We start from the raw sequence: 22,626 nt of genomic DNA on the forward strand, positions 1-22,626 counted from the left end.
TAACTAGGCTGGGAGCTTTTTGAGATATCTCAAGTATGTTTGAAGCCAGTACCTAGCATGATATCAAGGACAGAACAGGTATTCAATATATACCTACTGAAAGAATGAGATAGGGTTAGAAGCATGTTGTGTACTGTGGAAAAGAGAGTTAAGGAAATCTTTTTTTTAATTGAAGTATAGTTGATTTACAATGTTGTGATAGTTTCTGCTGTACAGCAAAATGATTCAGCTATAAATATGTATACATTCTTTTTTATATTCTTTTCCATTATAGTTTATCATAGGATATTGAATATAGTTCTCTGTGCGATACAGTAGGACCATGTTGTTTATCCATTCTATACATAATAGTTTGTATTTACTAATCACAAACTCCCAGCCCATCCCTCCCCCACCCCCCTTTCCCCTTGGCAACCACAGGTCTGTTCTCTATGTCTGTGAGTCTGTTTCTGCTTCGTAGATAAGCTCATTTGTGCCATATTTTAGATTCCACATATAACTGATATCATATGGTATTTGTCTTTCTCCTTCTGACTTACTTCACTTAGTGTGATAATCTCTAGGTCCATGCATGTTGCTGCAAATGGCATTATTTTATTCTTTTTAATGGCTGAGTAATATTCCATTGTATGTATGAACCACATCTTCTTTATCCATTCATCTGTTGATGGACATTTAGGTTTTTTCCATGTCTTGGCTATTGTGAATAGTGCTGCTATGAACATAAGGGTGCATGTATCTTTTTGAATTATAGTTTTGTCCAGATATATGCCCAGTGGGATTGCTAGATCATATGGCAACACTATTTTAAGTTTTTTGAGGAACCTCCTTACTGTTTTCCATAGTGGCTACAAAGAAGATATTTTTTTCTTTTCACACGTGCTTAAAACTTGCCTGGGTATAACTTACACCACAGATAGTCTTTTTTTTTTTTTCCTGGTAGAACTCTAAGATGTGCTGATCACATGTTTCCTGGTATCTTGAAACAAGAATCTTTACAGAGAAAGGAATAGCTTTATGCCCTTGAACATAGATTCACTTCACACGAGCTATTCTTTTGGCTACATTTGTGACTGAAGATGAGCAATCAGACCTTTAAACATTCATCTTGCATGTAGTGCAAGAGTGACTGCTTTCATAATCTTGGTTCATTTACATTTTCTCAACTATATCAAGAAGGTGGATCTTTGCTGGTTACTTCAGTCCTGAAGATGGCAGAAAGTTTGTTTTTAATTTCTTCCCCCCATTCATTGGTTTATATAAATTTTTGTAAATATTTCAGGTTAGCATTAAACTAAACATATTTCACTGATAACTTAAAACAATGATGTTAGTCTATAGCTGAAAATCATTCATTTATTAAAATTTTTTGTGTTTTCATTTATTCAGTGGAGAAATACAATAAAATGTTGCTTTATAGTAATACCTGCCCCTACAAAGAGGTATCTAGATATCATATTCATATACAGCATCCATTTTTTATTCCCTATTTTTATTTTTTTTTTATTTGGCCACATGGTGCAGCATGTGGGACCTTAGTTCCCGGACCAGGGGTCAAACCTGTACCCCCTGCAGTGGAAGTGCAGAGTCTTAACCACTGGACCACCAGGGAAGTCCCTATTCCCTATTTTTAAAGCTGAATCATTAATATTTAAATTAAGACAAGCTAATTAAAAAATATCAACAAAAATCATAGCCCTCATTTATAAAGTATTTTCATAAGCTAGGCAGTGTATCATAGTTAATCTTTACAAAGCTCTTATGAACTGGTTACTATTATCTTTTTTTAAAAAATTGAGCATTATTGAGGTATAATTGACATATAAAATTATAAGATAGTTGAACTATACATTGTGGCAACTTTATGTATATACATGTGAAAGGATTCCCCCTGTCTGGTTAATTAAAAATTCATGCATTTAAAGCCTCTAATTTTTGTTTTTTATGTAACACATATACTCTGATGGTTTTCTTTTTCACTTAGGTTGTCGTACTGCTCCAACAGATTTAGTTTTCATCTTGGATGGCTCTTACAGTGTGGGCCCAGAAAACTTTGAAATAGTGAAAAAGTGGCTTGTCAATATCACAAAAAACTTTGACATAGGACCAAAGTTTATTCAGGTTGGAGTGGTTCAGTATAGTGACTACCCCATCCTGGAGATTCCCCTTGGGAGCCATGAATCAGGAGAGAATTTGATGGCAGCCGTGGAGTCCATACACTACTTGGGAGGAAACACAAAGACTGGAAAGGCCATCCAGTTTGCCCTTGATTACCTTTTTGCCAAGTCTTCACGATTGCTGACTAAGATAGCAGTAGTCCTTACAGATGGTAAATCCCAAGATGAAGTCAAGGATGTGGCAGAAGCAGCAAGAGACAGTAAAATAACATTATTTGCCATCGGTGTTGGTTCAGAAACAGAAGAGGCAGAACTTAGAGCTATTGCCAACAAGCCTTCATCTACTTATGTGTTTTATGTGGAAGACTATATTGCAATATCCAAAATAAGGGAGGTGATGAAGCAGAAACTTTGTGAAGGTAAGCCTTAATATAATGTGGAAACAAGTAATAATGATGCTTTCTTACATTTTGGTATAACCTGTTCATTTGGGAACTGGGGAAGATGGTTATATTTAATGTCAAATTATTTAAGTTAGAAATGAGGTGAGCATACATTTTTGTGTTATATTTTTCTGGATAAATTTTGTTTTTAGAAACAATTGTTTTCTTATAAAATCTACAGTTGGAAAATATAATATTTTGTGTTTTCCTTTCAATTACAATATGTTTATTGTGGAGATGGTAGAAAATAAAACACCTAAATAATAAAAATATATGTAAACCACACATGATCACATCGCTCCTGTTGACAAGTTTTTGTCTTTTTCATCCTAATCTTTTCCTTTTTTGATTTCAGTGTGTCTGAGAGTTTATTCATGTGCCTAAATAAAGATAATATTGTATATATAATTTCATACTCTATTTTCGTATTATTTATACTCTTATTGTGTATATAATTTTAATACTCTATTAATATGAGTGGACAATCTTTTAAGATAATCTATTTAATAATTTCTCCATTTTTGTATGTTTGGTTTATTTCTAAGTTTTTCTAATACAAATAACAGTGAATATTCCTCTATCTAATTCTGAATGGGAATCTCTCATCATTTCTTCAGAAAACAAAGATCAAATTACTAACATTTTTAAAACTTTGGAAGAATGTTAAAAATTCCACTTGAGAAAAACTTAAACTCCCACCAGCAGTGAGGGAACATTTGAAAATACAGTACTTACCAGTCTATTAATTATGTTTATATCATTTCATAAAATCTGACTTCATGTGTATGATAGGTTCCCATGGGAAAGTTCCAGTTTTTGGTAAACATTAATCCTGTTAGTGTATAGACATGCTTGTGTTCACATTATTTTTGGGGAAGAATAATTTATTCATATCTTTTATTTTTAATATTATAGGCATTTAATATACTATATACCTAAAAATAATGTTCATGTAGATGGAAATGCTTTTGTCCCAGTTTACCTACAAAATAATACACAAATAGTTTGGTTCACATTTGATAGAAAAATTTCTAAATGATTGTGGCTTAGAAAACAAATCAATTCCTTCATTTTCTTCATATTTGAGGGGTATGGTAGAGAAAAACATTTTAAAGCTTTTTGGATTATTTCTTTCAAAAAACATGGAAATATTAAACAACTACTTCAAAACAAAGAGAAAAAAAAGCATAGAAGATTATTAAGCATTTCTTTAATAAAACTTTAAAAAAGGTACTAACAAGTAAGTACAAATGGTCATTACAGTTATTCATTTTATGAATCTCTAACAGTAAGACTGTGTTGACTTTTGTTGTGTTGAACAGGTCAAAGGGATTTATATTTTTAATATGTTGTTAGAATTCTTTGGTTTTGAAGCTAGGTATATTTCATTATTAAAATAGACTTTTCATGGTGAAATTTCACTTACCATTCATCTTTTTTCTTTTTTTATAAATTTATTTATTTATTTATTTATGGCTGCGTTGAGTCTTTGTTGCTGCGCACGGGCTTTCTCAGGTTGCGGTGAGCAGGGGCTACTCTTCGTTGCGTTGTGGTAGCTTCTCTTGTTGAGGAGCATGGGCTCCAGGCGTGCGGGCTTCAGTAGTTGTGGCTCATGGGCTCAGTAGTTGTGGCTTGCAGGCTCTAGAGCACAGGCTCAGTAGTGTGGCGCACGGGCTTAGTTGCTCCATGGCATGTGGGATCTTCTGGGGCCAGGGCTCGAACCTGTGTCCCCTGCATTGGCAGGCGGATTCTTAACCACTGAGCCACCAGGGAAGTCCCACTTACCATTCATCTTAATCCTAAAATATAAATTTGATTAAATATGTTTAGTATTTGCTTCAGAGACTTTTCCTGTAGATCTGTATTTTGGTAAATGCATTCTCTCTATATAAAAATTTTAAAATACACATGAAAGAGTTGCTGTGTGAAAACGGGTATAAATTCTTTCAGCTAAAATGTATGATCTGTAAAAAAAAAAAAAATTCAAATTCGAAATCTTGGCAAATATTTCTTCATCTACACTCAGAAAAAGAATGTAAGTAATGTCTGTGTCTATTCAGTTCACATATTCACTGTACAATAGACATCTTTTAAAATGTACTTTTTGAAATTGTACTTGTGGAAGATATGGGCTTTTTTGCACTTGACTTTTTGTACTGTATTAGATTATGATTAATGCACTAAATTAATGCATTGCTGTATTGCAGCTGCTTCAAATCATGTAATTTGTGTTTGATTATTTAACAAATTCATTTTTTTTTTTTGACAAATAGTTAACTTCTACTTTGAGGTGTTTAGCATATAGGATTACTATTTCCTAATATCGTTCCCTTTTATACTGTACTGTGGTTGATCCATGATGTACAAAATATTATACACCTCTTTGTTCCCACATGGATTATTTCATCTTCATGGACCTACTGTTTCCTCGGAGGTGTATTCTGCAATACACTCCTTATTTCAGGACCACTTAAGAGTGATGCACAATGATTTCTTTGTTTATCTGAGAGTCTTTCTTCTAATTTGGGCTTAGTTTGTTCTTTCTTAGTTCTTTGACTTGTAAAGTTAGGCTGTTTATTTGAGATCTTTATTGTTTTTTAATGTAGATTTTTATTGCTATGAATTTCCTTTTTAGTGCTGCTTTTGCAGCATCCCATAAGTTTTGGTATGTTGTGTTTTAGTTTTTGTTTATCTCAAGATAATTTCTAATATCCCCTTTGACATAATGATTGTTCAAGAGCATATTGTTTAATTTCCACATATTTGTGAATTTTCCAGTTTTCATCCTGACATTAATTTCTAGTTTCATTCCATTTTGGTTGGAACATATACCTGGTACGATTTCAATCTTCTTAAATTTGTTAAGACTTGTTTTTCTTTTGACCTAACATGTTATCTATCCTGGAGAAGTTTCATTTGTGCTTGAGAAGAATATGTATTCTGCTGCTGTGGTGGTGGGGAGTGGCGGTGGGTCGCTGTTCTATATGTCTGTTAGATCCATTTGGTCTATAGTGTTGTTCAAATTCTCTGTTTCCAGATCTGTTTCCTGACAGATCTTCTGTCTGGATGTTCTATCCATTATTAAAAGTGGAGCATTGAAGTCCCTTACTATTATTGTGTTGCTGTCTATTTATCCTTATTTATCCTTTCAGTTTTGTCAACGTTTGCCTCATATATTTGGATGCTGTAATGTAGAGTGCATATGTATTTATAATTGTTATGTTTTGCTGGTGAATTGACCATTTTTCATTGTTTAATGTCCTTCTTTGTCTCTTTTGACAGTTTTTGACTAATATAAGTGTCACCACCTTTGCTCTCTTTTGGTTAGCATTTGTATGGAGTATCTTATTCCATCCCTTTGCTTTTATCCTGTGTGCTGCCCTCACATGAAACTCATATTCTTCCCTTCTGCCTCTCCACTATTGGTACACATATGCTTGAATTCACAACCACAGAGATGGGACATGGAAAAATGAGAGGTGGGAGGTGGGGTGAAGTTTGGCAGATGGGATATGATGGAGTATAATATTTCATTAAACCTCATAGAATATTCAATAGCTTTGTATTCTATCTGTAGATTAAAAGAATTTAAATCTAATCTGAATTGGTGAAAACCTACATTGTCAAGGGCTTGTAGTATATCCCAAAATATGAATTTTCCATTCATTTAATTAGAGAGGCTAGAGCTATGTTTCAAATAAAGGAATATGATATGTTTATATTTTATGTGAAAAGCAATGTTTGGGTATTAAATTGGAAAAAGTAGGATGACTATGGCATGATTCAGAAAATATACAAATTATAGCATACAGACTTTTCTCTCAGTGTTTATGATTGGATCTAGATGCAGCTGTATAAGTTAATTATTTCTGGAAAGGAACAAACAAGAAAACATTCACAATAATTTTCTTAGGAATATGTAAAGCTTGTATAAAATGCTCATTCTCCCATCCTTTCTCTCTCTCTAAAATATGATGTATAATAGCTATCACCTAATTACCTATTTTATGCTCACAAGAGCTTCATCCTTTTTAAGTGACAATTGGCATGCCAGTAGGAGTGAAAATTGGTACAACCACTTTGCGAAAGTCTTTGACATTATCTATTAGGGCAAATGTACTGCTATCTTATGAAACAGTAATTCTATCCTAGATATTTAACTATGAGAAATAAGTTCATATGTTCACCAAAAAACTATTCAAGAATGTTTATAGCAGCTTTATTTAAAATAACCCCAAACTGGAAACAACTCAAATGATTGCCCACAGAAAAATGGATATAAGTACATCATAGTATAATTCATATAGTAGAATACTACAGAGCAATACCATCAACAAAAACCACATCACTCTTATGTGCAAAACCATGGATAAATCCACAGGCATTATGTTGAGCAAGAGAAGTCAAATTTAAAAAAAAGATACTGCATTGTTCATTTATATTAAGTTCAAGAACAGACAAAACTAAATTAATCAATGGGGACAGAAATCATAACAGTGGTGGCTTCTGGTGGTGGTGGTTATCCTCTGTGAAGGATGATGAGGTTTCTTTCAAGGTGTTAGACAGATTCTGTGTCTTGTCTGGGGCTAGCTATGTGAGTGTAGGCATGTGTGGCAATTGAACTATTGAATACTTGAGATTAAGTCATTTTACTGAATGTAGGTTGTATCTTAATAAAAAAGTTTAAAAAAATTCAGTAAGCACAATGTCTATTAAAGTAAAGCACTTGAATGTTTTTTCTTTAAACCTGGGGCCATATGAATATGGTGGCCCAGCCCAATCTCTGGAGTCAGAATGAGATCCGGGTTTGGTTCCTGACTTTGTCAACGTCACTTTCTTGAAGTGAAATCTTAGGCTAAGTGGCTGACTCCAACCTTGGTGATAGAGACCTTATTTTATCTCATTTTATTTTTTTGCAGTTTAAATAATAGTAACATTTATTATCTCATACAGTTCCTGTGGATCAGGGACATGGGTGAAGCTGGGCTGAATGGTCCTGATTCAGGTTCTCCCAAGGAATTGCAGTCAAGATGTCAGTTGAGGTGGCAGGCCGCTGAAGGCATGACTGGGGCTAGAGGGTCTGCTTTTAAGGTGACTCACTCACAAGATTGGCGAGTCAGTGCTGGCTGTTGGCAGGAGGCTTCAGTTCCTGGTCACATGGACGTCTCCAAGGAGCTGCTGGAGCATCCTTGCAACATGGCAGCTGGCTTCCCCCGAAGTGAGTGGTCCAAGAGAGCAAGGGGGAGCTGCAGCATCTTTCATGGTCTAGACTTGGAAGCCACACCCCTTCATTTCTACAATATCCTATTGGTTATGAGGGCCAGCCCTGTCAGTGAGAGAGACCGCATCTCATGAATGTTAATATCAGTATGCTAGATGTTAGAGCAGCAGAGGGACATGTTAAGATGCATGGATGTTTGTTTAAAAAAAGAGTTTGTATGTTAAAATGATGCATAAATGTAATATCTGACAAAAATTCTTCCCATTCAAATTAAAAATGGAAAAGAAAAGGAGTAAAGAATGAGTTTCAGGAATTGGACACAGACTATTGTCTGGAAAAGTGTAAAGGCAAGACACACTACCTTTCTCCATCTATAGTATGTAGTCAGAGGAAAGAATAACTTAGAAACATTTCAGACTTCCCTGGTGGCACAGTGGTTAAGAATCCACCTGCCAGTGCATAGGACATGGGTTCGAGCCCTAGTCTGTGAAGATCCTACATGCCACAGAGCAACTAAGCCCGTGTGCCACACTACTGAGCCCGCGTGCTGCAACTACTGAAGCCCATGTGCCTAGAGCCCGTGCTCCACGATAAGAGAAGCCACTGCAATGAGAAGCCCGCACACCACAATGAAGAGTAGCCCTCGCTCACCGCAACTAGAGAAAGCCCACGAGCAGCAACAAAGACCCAATGCAGCCAAAAAAAAAAAAAAGCATTTCATTACATAATCAATGGTTTTACAATGAAAAATGGCAAAACCAGATGAGTTATTCTGTAATTTTGTAAGCCTTTAAAATTGTATTCTCCTTAGCTATTTTTTAAGACAAGGATGGGTTTCCATTTCTTATATTTTTTTCTTAGTGTTGAAAAATAATATATTCTATGTTGGTGAGGCTAATTACTGGTGAAAAAGATTTTGACTTTTCTGGTTTGTGCATAAGTTGTACTTAAGGCTAATTGGAGTTTATTGATCCCATTGACTCATCACTGAAAGGAGTGTTATAAAAATCTGCACTTACTATGTCCTACTGTCAGCCATGCGTTTGGCAGACATCTTCCTCTGATGAAGGATTCTAAATCAACCTATATTTCAAGACAGTGGGATTACTTGCTGGTAAAAGAGAATGAGATCATTCAGTCATGTGATGAGAAAAGAAACTTTGTGAAGTTGGGCTTTAGTAAGAGAATTTCTGCTTGGATAATTTATTTCAGATTTGCTATTGTTATTTTAGTGTATTTCCAATATGATGGGGTGGAATCTAAGTTATCACAATCTTGGTGAATGTGCCTCCTTTTTTATGAATTTGTACATGATGTTAAAGTCCATGGTGATATAATAGACCTTCAGGAAGGCAAATGTTTTAAATTGCCACTGCACGCCATTGAGGGTTGTGTATCTTTGGCACCTATACTCATGTTTGCCTTACCATTAAAACCAAGTTCAATCCAGGAAAGTTTAAAGAAGCTGGCTTGCACAGACCTAAACTGTACCAGGGGCACCATAGACAACTATGTTTTATTGGATTATCGGGTCTGGATCACTAAAATTACTTTTGGTCTCTGACCACAAATCTCCTTATAAAATTCCCAGTTGTCAGTAAAATATGTGACTTCTGCAGAGGGCTGACTTACAAACAATCTTGCAATTGGATTAAGTAGGCACTTACAAATTAGGCTAGGTGTGATCTGGAATAATGTGTTCATTATTAATTAATATGATAGTCCCCCTATCATATTAACTTACAAGTAGAAAGCTGTAGCTAGACACATGTGATTTCCCTGGTTAGACTCAAGAGATACACAGTTTTTGTGTTCTTGTCCATGGCAGGATTTTAAATAAAACACATTTTTATGATCCTAATAAGATGAATTACTTATACTATTAAGCCCTGGGATTTAACAGAAAGGAAATTATTACTGGACCCCAGTGTTTAAAATAAGTGGACTAATGTGTGCTCCACCCCAGAAAGTGTTCCTTTTCTGAATACTCTCTGAACATATTAGAGTCAAATAAAATTATAACTGTGTAGTCTGTGTAGGAAACCATTTGTGAACTTAGGGCTTTGAGGTTTTTTTTTGGTTCTTGCTTCTGAAGGCACTCCTTTAAACTAACTTGCTTTATCTAGATTGTTCTACTTACCTGTTATATGTGTTATAGCAAGTCCCAACTGGCTCTCTCTTAGCATTTGATTTTCCTGGTACTTAAAATGACAGCTTCCAAGTTCCAGTTTTTAATTCCAGTTTCCATTCCCCTCTCTGTATGTGTTTGTATAGTTATACATAGATTTCTTTTTTTCTACACAATAGGGAAGTTAATTATCGACCTCTGTTTCCCTAGAAGTTTGTGGAAGAATTGTTGGTTGGTAATCAAAGTAGCTTTTTATATATGGAAACTTTCTTTTATCTGTTTCCTATAGCTAGGTATATGCAAACATACAAACTGTATTTGAGCATTTTATCTACATTTTACTTTTCAGTTTCCATGTGTAAGGGTATTTTATTATTCTTGTAGGTGAGCAAATTTGGAAGAAAAATTATTTCTTCAAAAAAATATGGGTGTACCAGGGGCTGAGAGGAGAGAGGAATGGGGAGTTATGGTCTAATGGGTATAAAGTTTCTATTTCTGAATAATAAAACTTTTCTGGAAATAGTGGTGATGGTTATACAACATTTGAATGTAGTTAATGGCAATGAATTGTACACTTAAAAATAGTCAAAATGGTAAATTTTATTTTACGAATATTTTACAATTAAAAAAAATTGAAAGCCAAAAAAAAAAAAGAAAATATAATTATCTAAATACATTTCTCCTAATGAGATGTGCTAGATGGTAATGAAAACGTGGCTGTATCGTGATTGTTAATTTACATTCCTGATTTCATGAACCATGCCACACTGTTTCCTATACAATTCTGGGGATTAGAATACCGTGCAAAAATTTGATTAAAGAGAAAGGATGAACACAATACTTGCTTTATCCCTCCCACTTGCATGCTATTTTGAAGTTACAAAGCATTTTTACATGCATCATCACATTTGATCCCCAAAAAACCCTGTGAAGGAGATCATTATTCTCACTTCACAGATGAGAAGCCAGAGGTTCATGAGAGGTTAAGGGAGAGGCTGAGGTCTAAACCTCAGGTTCTGGTCTTCAGTTGGAGCTCTTTGTTTAACATCTTATAACTTCTCTTTTGTAAAGCAAATCAGAGGAGCAATTCAAATCTGAATATTCGTATGATGTAATGTTTAACACATTTTCTTTTCAGCTGAACTTCTTTCTTCTGCAGTTTTAAATCAAGTGCATTTGAAGTGAGGCTTCCTATTGTTCTATATTACCCTGCCCCTTGCTAGAAACAAACCCTGCATCATAATGACAGGAAAAATTTAATTTAGTTTATTGATTTGTGATTTCAACTCAGTCATACAGTATTATTGGGACACTTATTCCCTGCTTCTTATGTTTTCATGTGGAGGGACTTCAGCCAGACTGACTTTTTTTTAAATAAGTCATCTTGATTTTATATTAAAAAGTTTTAAAATTATAACAAATCTCAGTTTTAAGTAGAGGTGAAAAGGTTTGCTAAATAAAACACTAGTCCAGTAATGTAGTAAAGGAATAATATTTGTCAGAATAAGGATTATTTCAAAATGCAAAGATGGTTTAATAGCGAAGTCTGATTTGACACTCTTCTGCTCAAAATTCACCTGAATTGGCTTTTTTCTTGACTCAGGCAATTTCTTTTTGGTTCTCATTCTTCAAAATTAAAACCAATGCTGCAATGAGTATGTAGATTGACTTTTCTGATCTCTCCCCACCTTCTTTCACTCTTTACCACTGATGAGAAGATGCATTTTCGGATAAGGGAGTTTGATAAAAGAAGCTGGTCCTAGCTGGCAAAGTGCCTTAGACGTTCTTCCCTTTGGATCAGCAGGTCTGTGGAGCTGGTGTTCCGTTTCCTCTTTAGATCATATGTGAACTTAACAGGCAGTCCTGCTCCTGAGGTGGGTGGGGATTGAATCAGCCCTGCTGGGCTGCCAGGCAGGGGTGGTTAATTACAGTGTACAGTCTTATCAGACTCACTGGATCACACCTCTAACCAGCATCTTCTGTTTGCCTGGTTCCTGTATCTTCCCATCAGTTGGCTCTAAGCTTCCCAGAGGAAGAAGAATGTGATTGAATAGGTCCCTTCAAAATTCAGCATCCTCAGACCTGAAGATGAAAATACCCCTCCTTTCCCAGGAACACATCTACTTTTATTTATATCAAACCTTTATTTTATTTCCACTATTAATGTTCCAAATGTCCATCAATAAGTATGCAGATAAATTGTGATGTATTCATACAATAGACTTACAATCAGCAGCAAAAAAGAATGAACTACTGAAACACACAACCAGAGTGGATCTAAAATAATCATGCTGAATGAAAGAAGCCAGACAAGAAGGAGTACATACAATATGCGTCCATTTTTATAGAACTATACAAAATTCAAACTTATTTGTAGTGACAGAAGGCATATCAGTGGTGCCTGAGAATGGGGATGGGAGTGGGGTAGTGAATGGTGACAGACAGAGATTGCAATGAACATGAGGAAACTTTTGGGGGTGATTCATATGTTCGTTATCTTGTCGGTGGTGATGGTTTTACAGGTGTATACATATGTCAAAACTAATCAGATGGTAAACTTTAGTTTACTGAGTATCAATTTACCTCAGTAAAGCTACTTAAAAAACAAACAAACAAACAAACAAAAACTCAGCATCCTCAGACCTGAAGAGGAAAATGCCCCTCCCTTCCCAGGAATACAGCTAATTTTATTTATATCAAACCTTTATTTAATTTCTAATATTCTATGGTACAAGTTATGACAGTATTATTGGGCTAATAAAATTCATCTCCTTACTTTTTACTGTTTTACAAATATGATACTTTTCCCTTTTCTTAACGTTTTGTAAGAGAGTGATTATCTTAAAGTACATTTAGTGGAGTTTGTTGTTTTATTCTCTTAGCTGCTCTATAAAATATAAGCAGTCAGGCTCAATGTGTATGTTATACGATGGCTTTGGAAGAATCTGAAAATATTGCAACATTCTTACAGTATAACAGTTTAATAGCATTGCAACCAAACAAAATTTTCCACATAATTTGAGACACTGGTTTCCCAGAGAATTGAAAAGAATATCACATTTTTATAATTTATATAAACGACTGTATAACTAATAAGAACCTGCTGTATAAAAAAAATAAAATTAAATTTAAAAAAATGACTGTATAATGCAAACCTTAATGATTCTTCTTAAGGAAAAAGTCTTTATTCATTTATAAATGTGATTAATATAATATATAATCTGATTAATCATAGATGAGATAATAGGCCCATTTGAAGAATTTCCATGAACAGAAAAGACCTACAGTTAAGTTTTTTCCAGAGTGAGAGAACCAAGATATTTGAACTGTAGGATTATAAACTGCTAGAACTGGAAAGGATATTGGGAACAACACACATTTTTTACCCCTCAAATCCTGGGAATGCAAGAAAGCAATCAGAATTCATCTCCTAGATCCAAGAAATTTAAGAGCATTATCCAAGTGTGCGTGACTACCAGCAAATCTTGGATGAGAATCACAAATCCTGCTCCAGCCCTCTCCTACTGGCCAGGTGTTAGGTTGCCTCATATTCAAAATAGTGAAGTGTAAGTTTCAGCATAGTGTTGCCCTTAAAACAATCCATGAACAAATGTGCCTTTTACATTTCTGTTTTCTTTCATCCCCCTTTAGGGAGAAAGAAGGCAATTGAGACTTCATTCTCAAATACCAAATACACTCCCGCATGTTTTCTCAGAAATACATTTACATACATTTGTGTGCATATAGAAATTTTGTAATTCTATGTTCTTTAATATTCCTCCCTTGATTTTCTTTTTGTTGAAGTAACGCATGATTAATCAACTTCTACCCCTTTTGCTTTTGCTTTATAGAGTCTGTCTGTCCAACACGAATTCCAGTGGCAGCTCGTGATGAGAAGGGGTTTGATATTCTTTTAGGCTTGGGTGTAAAGAAAAAGGCTAAGAAAAGAATTCAGCTTTCACCAACAAAGATAAAAGGATATGAAGTGACATCAAAAGTTGATTTATCAGAACTCACAAGGTAAACGTTATGTGTTGATACAGCGTTTCCTTGATGTTTCTGTAGACATGTTGAGAATTCTTTAAGCTCATACATGTTCTTCTTTTTCCAGCAACGTTTTCCCAGAAGGTCTTCCTCCATCATATGTATTTGTCTCCACTCAGAGATTTAAGGTCAAGAAAGTGTGGGATTTATGGAGAATTTTAACCATTGATGGAAGGCCACAAATAGCAGTTACCTTAAATGGAGTGGATAAAACTTTATTATTTACAACAACCAGCATCATTAATGGCTCACAACTGGTCAACTTTGCTGACCCTCGAGTTAAGGTAAAGATGCTTGGGTATGATTATGGTATTCACGGGGAATGACCATCAGGCTTGTGTGTTTTGGGAGAGGAGAGCCATAATTTGAACCTGACAAAAAATATTGATTTCATATTTAATTTTGCCTCACTGACTAAAAGGAACAAAGGAAGAATATTTGTTTCTTTTTTAATTGAAGTAGAGTTGATTTACAATGTGGTGTTAATTTCTGCTGTACAGAAAACTGATTCAGTTATACATATATATACGTATTCTTTTTCATATTCTTTTCCATTGTGGTTTATCACAGGATATTGAATACAATTCCCTGTGCTATACAGTAGGACCTTGTTGTTTATCCATTCTATACATAATAGTTTTATTTACTAATCCCAAACTCACAGCCCATCCCTCTCCCACCCCCCCTTTCCCCTTGGCAACCGCAGTTCTGTTCTGTGTCTGTGAGTCTGTTTCTGTTTCATAGATAAGTTCATTTGTGTCATATTTTAGATTCCACATATGCGTGATATCGTATGATATTTGTCCTTTTCTGTCTTATTTAGTTCACTTAGTATGATAATCTCTATCTCTAGGTCCATCCATGTTGCTGCAAATGGCATTATTTTGTTCTTTTTTATGGCTGAGTAATATTCTATTGTATATATGTACCATATATTCTTTATCATTCATCTGTCAATGGATATTTAGGTTGCATCCATGTCTTGGCTATTGTAAATAGTGCTGCTAGGAACATAGGGTTGCATGTATCTTTTTGAATTATAGTTTTGTCCAGATATATGTCCAGGAGTGGGATTGCTGGATCATATATGGCAACTCTATTTTTAGTGAAAATTTGTTTTTTAATTCATATGAGATTAAGGGGTGCAGGAACTAACATTTTTGAGTGCCTGCTTCTAGGTGCCAGGAACATTTAATTATAATAATCACCCAGGGAAGAAGCTATTGCTCTCATTTCAAAGACAAAAAGCCAAAGTTCAAGGATATTAAATTCTCTTTCCAAGTAACATGGCTAGTAAGTGGTGACATCAGGAATTTAATTTAGGTCTGGTCACTTTCAAAGTCTGTGTTGGTCTATTTTGTACTGCCATGTCCTACAGAATATTGAGATAAATTCATATTTGTCAGAACATTAAATACAGGTAGGAAATATGTACAGAATTCACATTTATTTGGAGGACAGTTTATATTCCCAAAAGGAGCATATATTTAATAAAATTCATAAACTAAAAGTGTATTTTTCAAGTCAAATGTGTTCAGACTATAGATGTCATGATAAAAACAGTTACATTTTGATTATTACTGTAATTATGATAGTCAAATCATACATTATATAATTTAGGAAATATACAAGGCTGTACATGAAATTATGCATTTATTAAATTTCTTCATTTGGTAAGCAGAATAAATAAAAAAAAAATTGTTGTCTACCATTTTCATTAAAGGCAATGTGCTAGAAATGACACATTGTGTGTAAGAAATGACAAATGAATAAGGCATGTTTCTAATCTTCAAGGAATTTATTTATAATGGAATATTCAGTGCTTCTGGTATCTAATAGAAGTATGAAAAGTTAGTGGACTGTGTAAGGAAAAGTGGATTCTAATACAAAATGTGGGCCAGTCTTCATAAATGAGATGGTTTTTGGACTGGACTTTGAAGGATGTACAGGATTTTGATGGAGAGAGAGAGGGACACGGAAGTCAATGGTTCATTATTGAGTAGTCATGTGTAGTGAAATGCAGGTTTTTATTTAGAGAATAGAATGTGGTGCTCCCTGTGTTTGGAGTATAAGATACATGAAAGCAAAAGCTAGAAAGGTATAAGCTCAGTTTGCATGGACGTGGGAACCATACAAAGGGTTTTGCATTTCAATCAGTGGATGACGGGATTCCATCAAAAGGTCTTGATCACAGGCGTGTCATGGTCAAAGTAGCTCTCTCCTCTCCTTCTTTCCCTTCTTCTTTCGTAAAGAATACTTTTGACTCTTTCCTGGAATTGGGCTAAGTCCTAGGAATACAGAAATTAATAATATTAATTCTAGTAGAGGTAAGAAGGTTGGCTTGGAGAGGGAAGTGGTAGGGATTGAGATGTGTTTGAACATTATTCAAATAAAGCAGGACATCTATGAGCCTAAATTATGGCAATGAGAATGGCAATGGAGAAGTGAATTTGAGTCGTGTTTCAGACACATCCTTGATAGAATTTTGCATCTATTTGTTATGGCAACTGAGGGAAGGGGAAAGAGGTAAAGGCACTTGTATGGTTTAGAAGCTGAGGATACTATTATCCCAGGGAAATCGGGAGAGGAAGAAAGTTTGGGGGATAGTTCAAGTTCATTTTGTTACATACTCTGTCAGACAGATTGTGAAACTCCTGGCAAAATTATTCTAGCCAATGTTAGAATTATAGGTACCATATGTGAGAAAGAGGTCCAGGCTGTCAATGTGGATATGGGAGATATTCCATAAAAGTTATAACTGAACTGTCGGAATGAATGAGATCATCGAGGGGAGAATGGAAAAGGTCAAGGACAGGCCTGTGGGGAATGCCCTCATTAAAAGGCAGGTTGAGGAAGATGAGCCCTCAAAGAGATAGAGAATGGACAGTTGGAGAAGAAGGAATGAAGGTGACCAAGATGGTTTGAATCACGGAAGCTGAGTGAGATGCGGATGGACTAGTTACAGGGTCCACAGTTGCCATGAAGTAAATAAAATGAGGGAATGAAAGAAGCCACTTGGACTGGGACACTAGGAACTTATCTGTGACCTTGAGGGAGTTGTTTCAGTAAATACTTTGCTACAGCCACTTTGGGATGTGAAATGGAAATGCAGCTAGGGATTAAAATAATTGCTGGTTGGCCTTTGAGACCCAGCTTGGGTCAGGGTGAGTTAGAATATGGTACAATCAATCTGTGTGGTGTGGATTTACACTTGATGACAACAGAATAGAAACAAAGAAACAAAAAGATTGTTTGGAGCTCTATTTATGAATCTGCTGTATTTTCTTCCTACAGACATTATTTGATGAAGGCTGGCATCAAATTCGTCTCTTAGTAACCGAACAAGATGTAACTCTGTATATTGATGATCAACAAATTGAAAGCAAGCCCTTACATCCAGTTTTAGGGATGTTCATCAGTGGGCAAACCCAAATTGGAAAATACTCTGGGAAAGAAGAAACAGTTCAGGTGGATAAAAATGATCTGCTTTTCATATTATATAAAATGGAGCTTTGGTGATAGTATTTACTCCATTTAACTGTATTTAACTTAATTCTTTTAAGAGACTTAATGAAAATGTGGTCAGTTCATTAGTGAAATTGTGTGTTTGTGTGTGTGTATGAAAATGAAAAATCAAACTTAATATAATAATTCTTAGAAATTTGTTCCCCTAGGTGCAGGGTAGAATTCTGTGTTCTTATGAACCATCAATTTCATATTTCCCAGGGGAAGCATAGAATATATCATGAATTTGGAAAAGGATTAGAGCTGTGAGTGGGGGTTATAAAAATTTCTTTGCAGCTGTGAGGATAAAATTAGATGAATGCATGTCAGTGTTCTTCATAAACAAAACGTTGACTTTTTTGGTATATCTTTAAACTAGAGTATCTGTGTGTGGGTTGAGAAGTGTGTATGTAAAAGATAGCCATTTCTTGAAAAATCCTTTATTTGAAAAGGTATGTCTTTCCTACTCTGTTTCTATTAAGGGAAGACCGTGTCATATTCAAATGTAGGATTACACATATGGTCTCTATGTATTAATGTCACACGTCAAATTGTAGTAAATATTTATATAGTGACAGGTGCTGGGCTTACTCATCACACAATACTCTGTGCCAAGAACTAAATCTCTGAAACTAAAGATGGTTTCTTGAGCTGACTCTATGCAATCAGGGATGTGAAGAGATGTAGGGTAAACACAGAAAGCCTGGGAAAGCTTTTAAGTTGTCTAGGAAATGCTGTCTAGATGAACTCTTAATAGAAGGATACTACAAAAGCTCCACTGGGTTTCCCAAAGAAGTCAGAGGTTTGTTTTTGGTGCTAAGGAAGTTTTTCGTAGGAGTTTTGTTGCGTCACATCTTTATACTGTATGTTAAGTATTTACATTTTGTATGTTTATTGCTTATTGTATTTTTATTGTTAACGAAGCTAAGTGTTTCGATCTATATCTTACATGATTGCTAACTACACTGGCTGCTTCTGTGTATCTGAGTTGCTTTTATAAAACAATTTGCTTGGGCCTCAACTTTAACTTGATTGGTTTTATGTTTCTAGTTTGATGTCCAGAAGTTACGAATCTACTGTGACCCAGAGCAGAACAATCGGGAGACAGCATGTGAGATTCCTGGATTTGTGAGTAGGATGGGTTATCTTTTCCTAAGTGTTGCTTCAGTACTTTCAAAGCAAGAAATAAAACGCAAATAATATACGAGCTTTAATTTAACATATAGAGTTAATTTGTTTCTTCATTGTCAATGCAAATAAAATGACACTGACTAAAACATATTTTGAGGTTCATAATTGAAATAAAATTATAATATATGCTTGTACAAGTGTAAATGGAAGACCACGGGAACTATTTTCTCATCTCAGATTGATTGTTCCACTATGCAAGTGAAGCAGGGATAGATCTGCTCTACAAAAACATAGAATTCGTTGTCTGAATGTCCAGTATGTAAAATACATTTCTATACTTTATTAAATGTGTGGGTGAAATACCTCATGTGACACAATTCTGAAGAGTGGAAAATTATTCATTTTCCTGTTTACTAGCACGTTTTCTCAAACCATAATGAATATAAATTTTTCTTTTAGTTGTTGTTGCCACCCAAGCAGGATTTTCTTATAATTCTAGGATATAAGCAAATTTCTATTTATTTAGCTATCTTCATTAATTCGTTAGGAAGAAAAAGATTATAAGCTAAAATGTTATAGAGTCTGATCATATACGTGTGTGAGTATGTGTGTGTGTGTGTGTGTGTGTGTGTGTGTGTGAGATCAATCCCTTTTCCCCTGGGCAAGAAACAGTATATTGTTGCTAGTGAAAATAAGGTAAAATGTTGTAAAACTTTTTGACAATGTGGATTTCCAGTCATATTTGAGCCTTACGTGGTTCTTTTCATTTGTATAGTCATGCTGTCATCATTTTCTTATTTCCTATCAAACTGAATAAATTATGGATCCATATTCTGAAAATTTGAGGATGTAGAGCAGCACATTTGAAGGATCTGTAATAAAATCAAAGATGGAAGCTTCTAGAAATGATTCATTCTGGATTTTCTACTTAAGTAATTGTTTAAACACTGTAACATTTATTTTATATACTTATAATTTGGAAAATAAATCTCTTTTAACACTATAATGTTTATTTTAGATACTTATAACTTGGAATATAAATCTCTCCTAAAAGCATTAAAAGTTATTTCATTTTGGGAGTCCATTGTACATACCTGATTTATTGCTATTTCTCCATTGATGTTATGACATGACTATGACCCCCCATATAATAGAAGCACAGAGTGAGATTCTAGATTCTGTGTTCTCACATCCACTTTTCTGTGTTTTTATGGCTCCTTCCTCACTCTCAGGTATGACTTCTTCAGGCTTGTTTACCCTTTTCATCTTCATTCCCACCTTCTCATTTTCTGATCTAATCTGTTATTGTTTGGAAAGATTATTAACCTATTTTAAAATTGTGTGTCATTCAGTAAGAAATAGATTGCTTAGTAAGAAGCTTTTCTAAAATAAATTGCATAAAATTGAATGCATGCAGTTTGTGACTTGCTTAGATGTGTTTTGGCTTTTTCTCTGGTTAAGTGATTCCCAGAAAGTTCAAGAGAGCGTATAAACCCCACCTTGAGGTATTTTTGTTCCTGTGTGGCCGTTATACCAAGCACGCTCTCCATCATTGCTAATTTCCTTCCTTTATCCTATCATAAATGTAGGAATAGCATAAATAGGTAATTTTTTAGGATCGTTGCAAGCAAATGTTTTAGCTCTTGCTGGTTTTGATACTTCACTTATCTCTACCCTGGACAAGGAAATATCTGTAAATTAGGAAGATAATTTAGAAATTTAATTAGAAACATGTCTTAAAACGCATTTGTTGTTGTTTTTCTTTCAGAACGGTGAGGTAGGCTTGGATACTATTATTCTCCTTAAGGTAATATTTGCATTGTGGGACTGTTTAGCTTCCTTCCAACAACTGTAAGTATGTTAGATAAATAGAACCCATTTTTATGTAGTTTGAATGTATCTAGTATTCATAGCTTTTTTGTGATTCTGAATTTCTTATTGGATTGGGCTAAATAAAATTGGACAGTAAATATAAGATATCTTTACCATTTCACACACACATACAGACATACACAGGCGCATGTGCACATATGTATGTGTCTTGCTGTGTGCCTTTATCTCCATTTTTGTCTTTTAGTGCCTCAATGGTCCCAGTGATGTAGGTTCAACGGCAGCTCCCTGTATTTGTCCTCCAGGAAAACCAGGACTACAAGGCCCCAAAGTGAGTAATACCTAACATGCTACTTTTGATAAAACACACAAATAAGAGCTGAGTAGACACTGAATTCCTAATCACCATTGACTCTGTTGTGAAATTTCTGCCTAATACCTTAGAATAGTTTAAAATGTGAGTTTTAGTGATTTTTTTAAAAAGTGATTCTAATCTGTAATTGCCTTTGAACCTAAAACTGATACCACGTAAAGTGAGGGAGTGTTATTAGTTTGTTTGCTTGTTTGTCTGTTTGTTTTTTCCCCTAATACCACTACTGTATCCCAGGAATGACACCTCCTTACAACCTGGTAAAAAATGAAGAGAGGTCATTTGTTAAAATATGTTCTAAATTCTTAAATGTCTAAATGCTTATTCTGTCAAAATGATTTTCAGATAGAAAAATGAAGTAAACAATTTTAAATTGGTTTGAATGTTGTGTTTGATGTCCAATTCTACAAAGAGAGGCAAGTGTGTATATGTGTGTACATGTATATTGATTTATTTTACTTAATCATGTAATAATTACTTTTAGTCATATTCATACATGCATATCTCCCAGTTACATTTACATATTTATTTGTGTGTGTATCTGTATATATATTATTTGTGTGTATATGTGTTATTTGTCTGTGTATATATAAGAAAACTTACATATTCATCTGTGTACACATTTGTATATGATTGTCACCATGATGTGCATACTATTTTATAACTAGTCACTTTTTAACATAAATACTCTGAATATGTTTCTGTGTTATTAAATATGAATGACTAATATTTTTAAAGTAAGTTGATACTAATCGTGGCATCACTTAGACACAGCCTAAGATACTGAGATGTTAAGTGGTTTGTCCACTATAGATAAATCTTGTTTATTTAATATTATTTAAAAATATCATCTAGATAAAAATGTCTAACTTGAAAGCAAGTATGACTTCCTAGCCAGAAAGAATGTTTCGTGTATTGATCATCTATTACTTGAAGTGACCATAATAAATTTTGTTAAATATGAGTTATAATGTTCATTTAGATGGAATTTTCTGAGAGTTTTAATCATCACAACTAAAAATTTATAGTTTTTAGACTGATAATCTGAGAGTCGGATTCTTCCTGACTTTTGTGCATGTTTCCCCATCTATTTTCAGGTGATAGTTCATGACCTACTTCAAACCTAGCTGTTAAAATCAAGAAAGAAATGCAATTTAAGAAATAAAAGAATGGGATTTCCCTGGCGGTCCAGTGGTTGAGACTTCGCCTTCCAATATGGGGGTGTAGGTTTGATCCCTGGTCAGGGAGCTAAGATCCCACATGCCTTGGGGTGAAAAAACCAAAAACATAAAACAGAAGCACTATTGTAACAAATTCAATAAAGACTTCAAAAAAAAAATGGTCCACATCAAAAAACAAATCTTAAAAAAAAAAAGAAATAAAAGAATACATTCAATACTTCATTCAAAGTAAATCTGTCTGGCTTGGAACTTGACTTCATTCCATTATAATCAATTTACTACTGTGAACAATTTTTAGATTGCCTTTAGGAAAGTTAATCCAAGTGTTCTTCTGTTAAAGTAACCGTGTTATTTAGGATGCCTGATACAAAGGAAAAATACCTATAAGATGTTTCTGGGAGAATTTACTTTGCAAGGCAGCATGGTGTGACCTACCAGCAGACTATCTTTTGAAACATAGTTATACAGCTTATTCAACTTGGGTTGTTATACATAGAAATGATTTGATCTACAAGAGATCAGAGTCCCATGACATCTGACTTCTCTAAGCCCAGAGGACCTTCCAGCCCCTCAGGCCACCCCCAGGGGCTCTAAGGGGCTGTCCACTTCTGGGTGGGGGGGCACCTGATGCCTTTCATGTTTCCTGATTCATCATTA

The 22,626-nt window shown here is 34.7% G+C and overlaps 1 protein-coding gene across 2 annotated transcripts in view; it reads left to right on the forward strand.

Moving 5' to 3' along the window:
- COL21A1 (collagen type XXI alpha 1 chain) overlaps window positions 1-22,626 on the forward strand; it is a 203,008-nt gene that overhangs the window by 54,596 nt on the left and 125,786 nt on the right. For both annotated transcript variants that reach the window (XM_082347146.1, XM_082347145.1), the window contains 7 exons: window positions 1,985-2,536; window positions 13,761-13,929; window positions 14,021-14,237; window positions 17,248-17,421; window positions 18,508-18,585; window positions 20,357-20,395; window positions 20,666-20,749. In XM_082347146.1, the coding sequence (XP_082203272.1) occupies window positions 1,985-2,536; window positions 13,761-13,929; window positions 14,021-14,237; window positions 17,248-17,421; window positions 18,508-18,585; window positions 20,357-20,395; window positions 20,666-20,749 (1,313 nt within the window). The remainder of the gene's footprint in view (window positions 1-1,984; window positions 2,537-13,760; window positions 13,930-14,020; window positions 14,238-17,247; window positions 17,422-18,507; window positions 18,586-20,356; window positions 20,396-20,665; window positions 20,750-22,626) is intronic.

Source organism: Balaenoptera borealis, assembly GCF_965194805.1.
Source record: "Balaenoptera borealis genome assembly, chromosome: 12".
Lineage (NCBI taxonomy): Eukaryota > Metazoa > Chordata > Mammalia > Artiodactyla > Balaenopteridae > Balaenoptera > Balaenoptera borealis.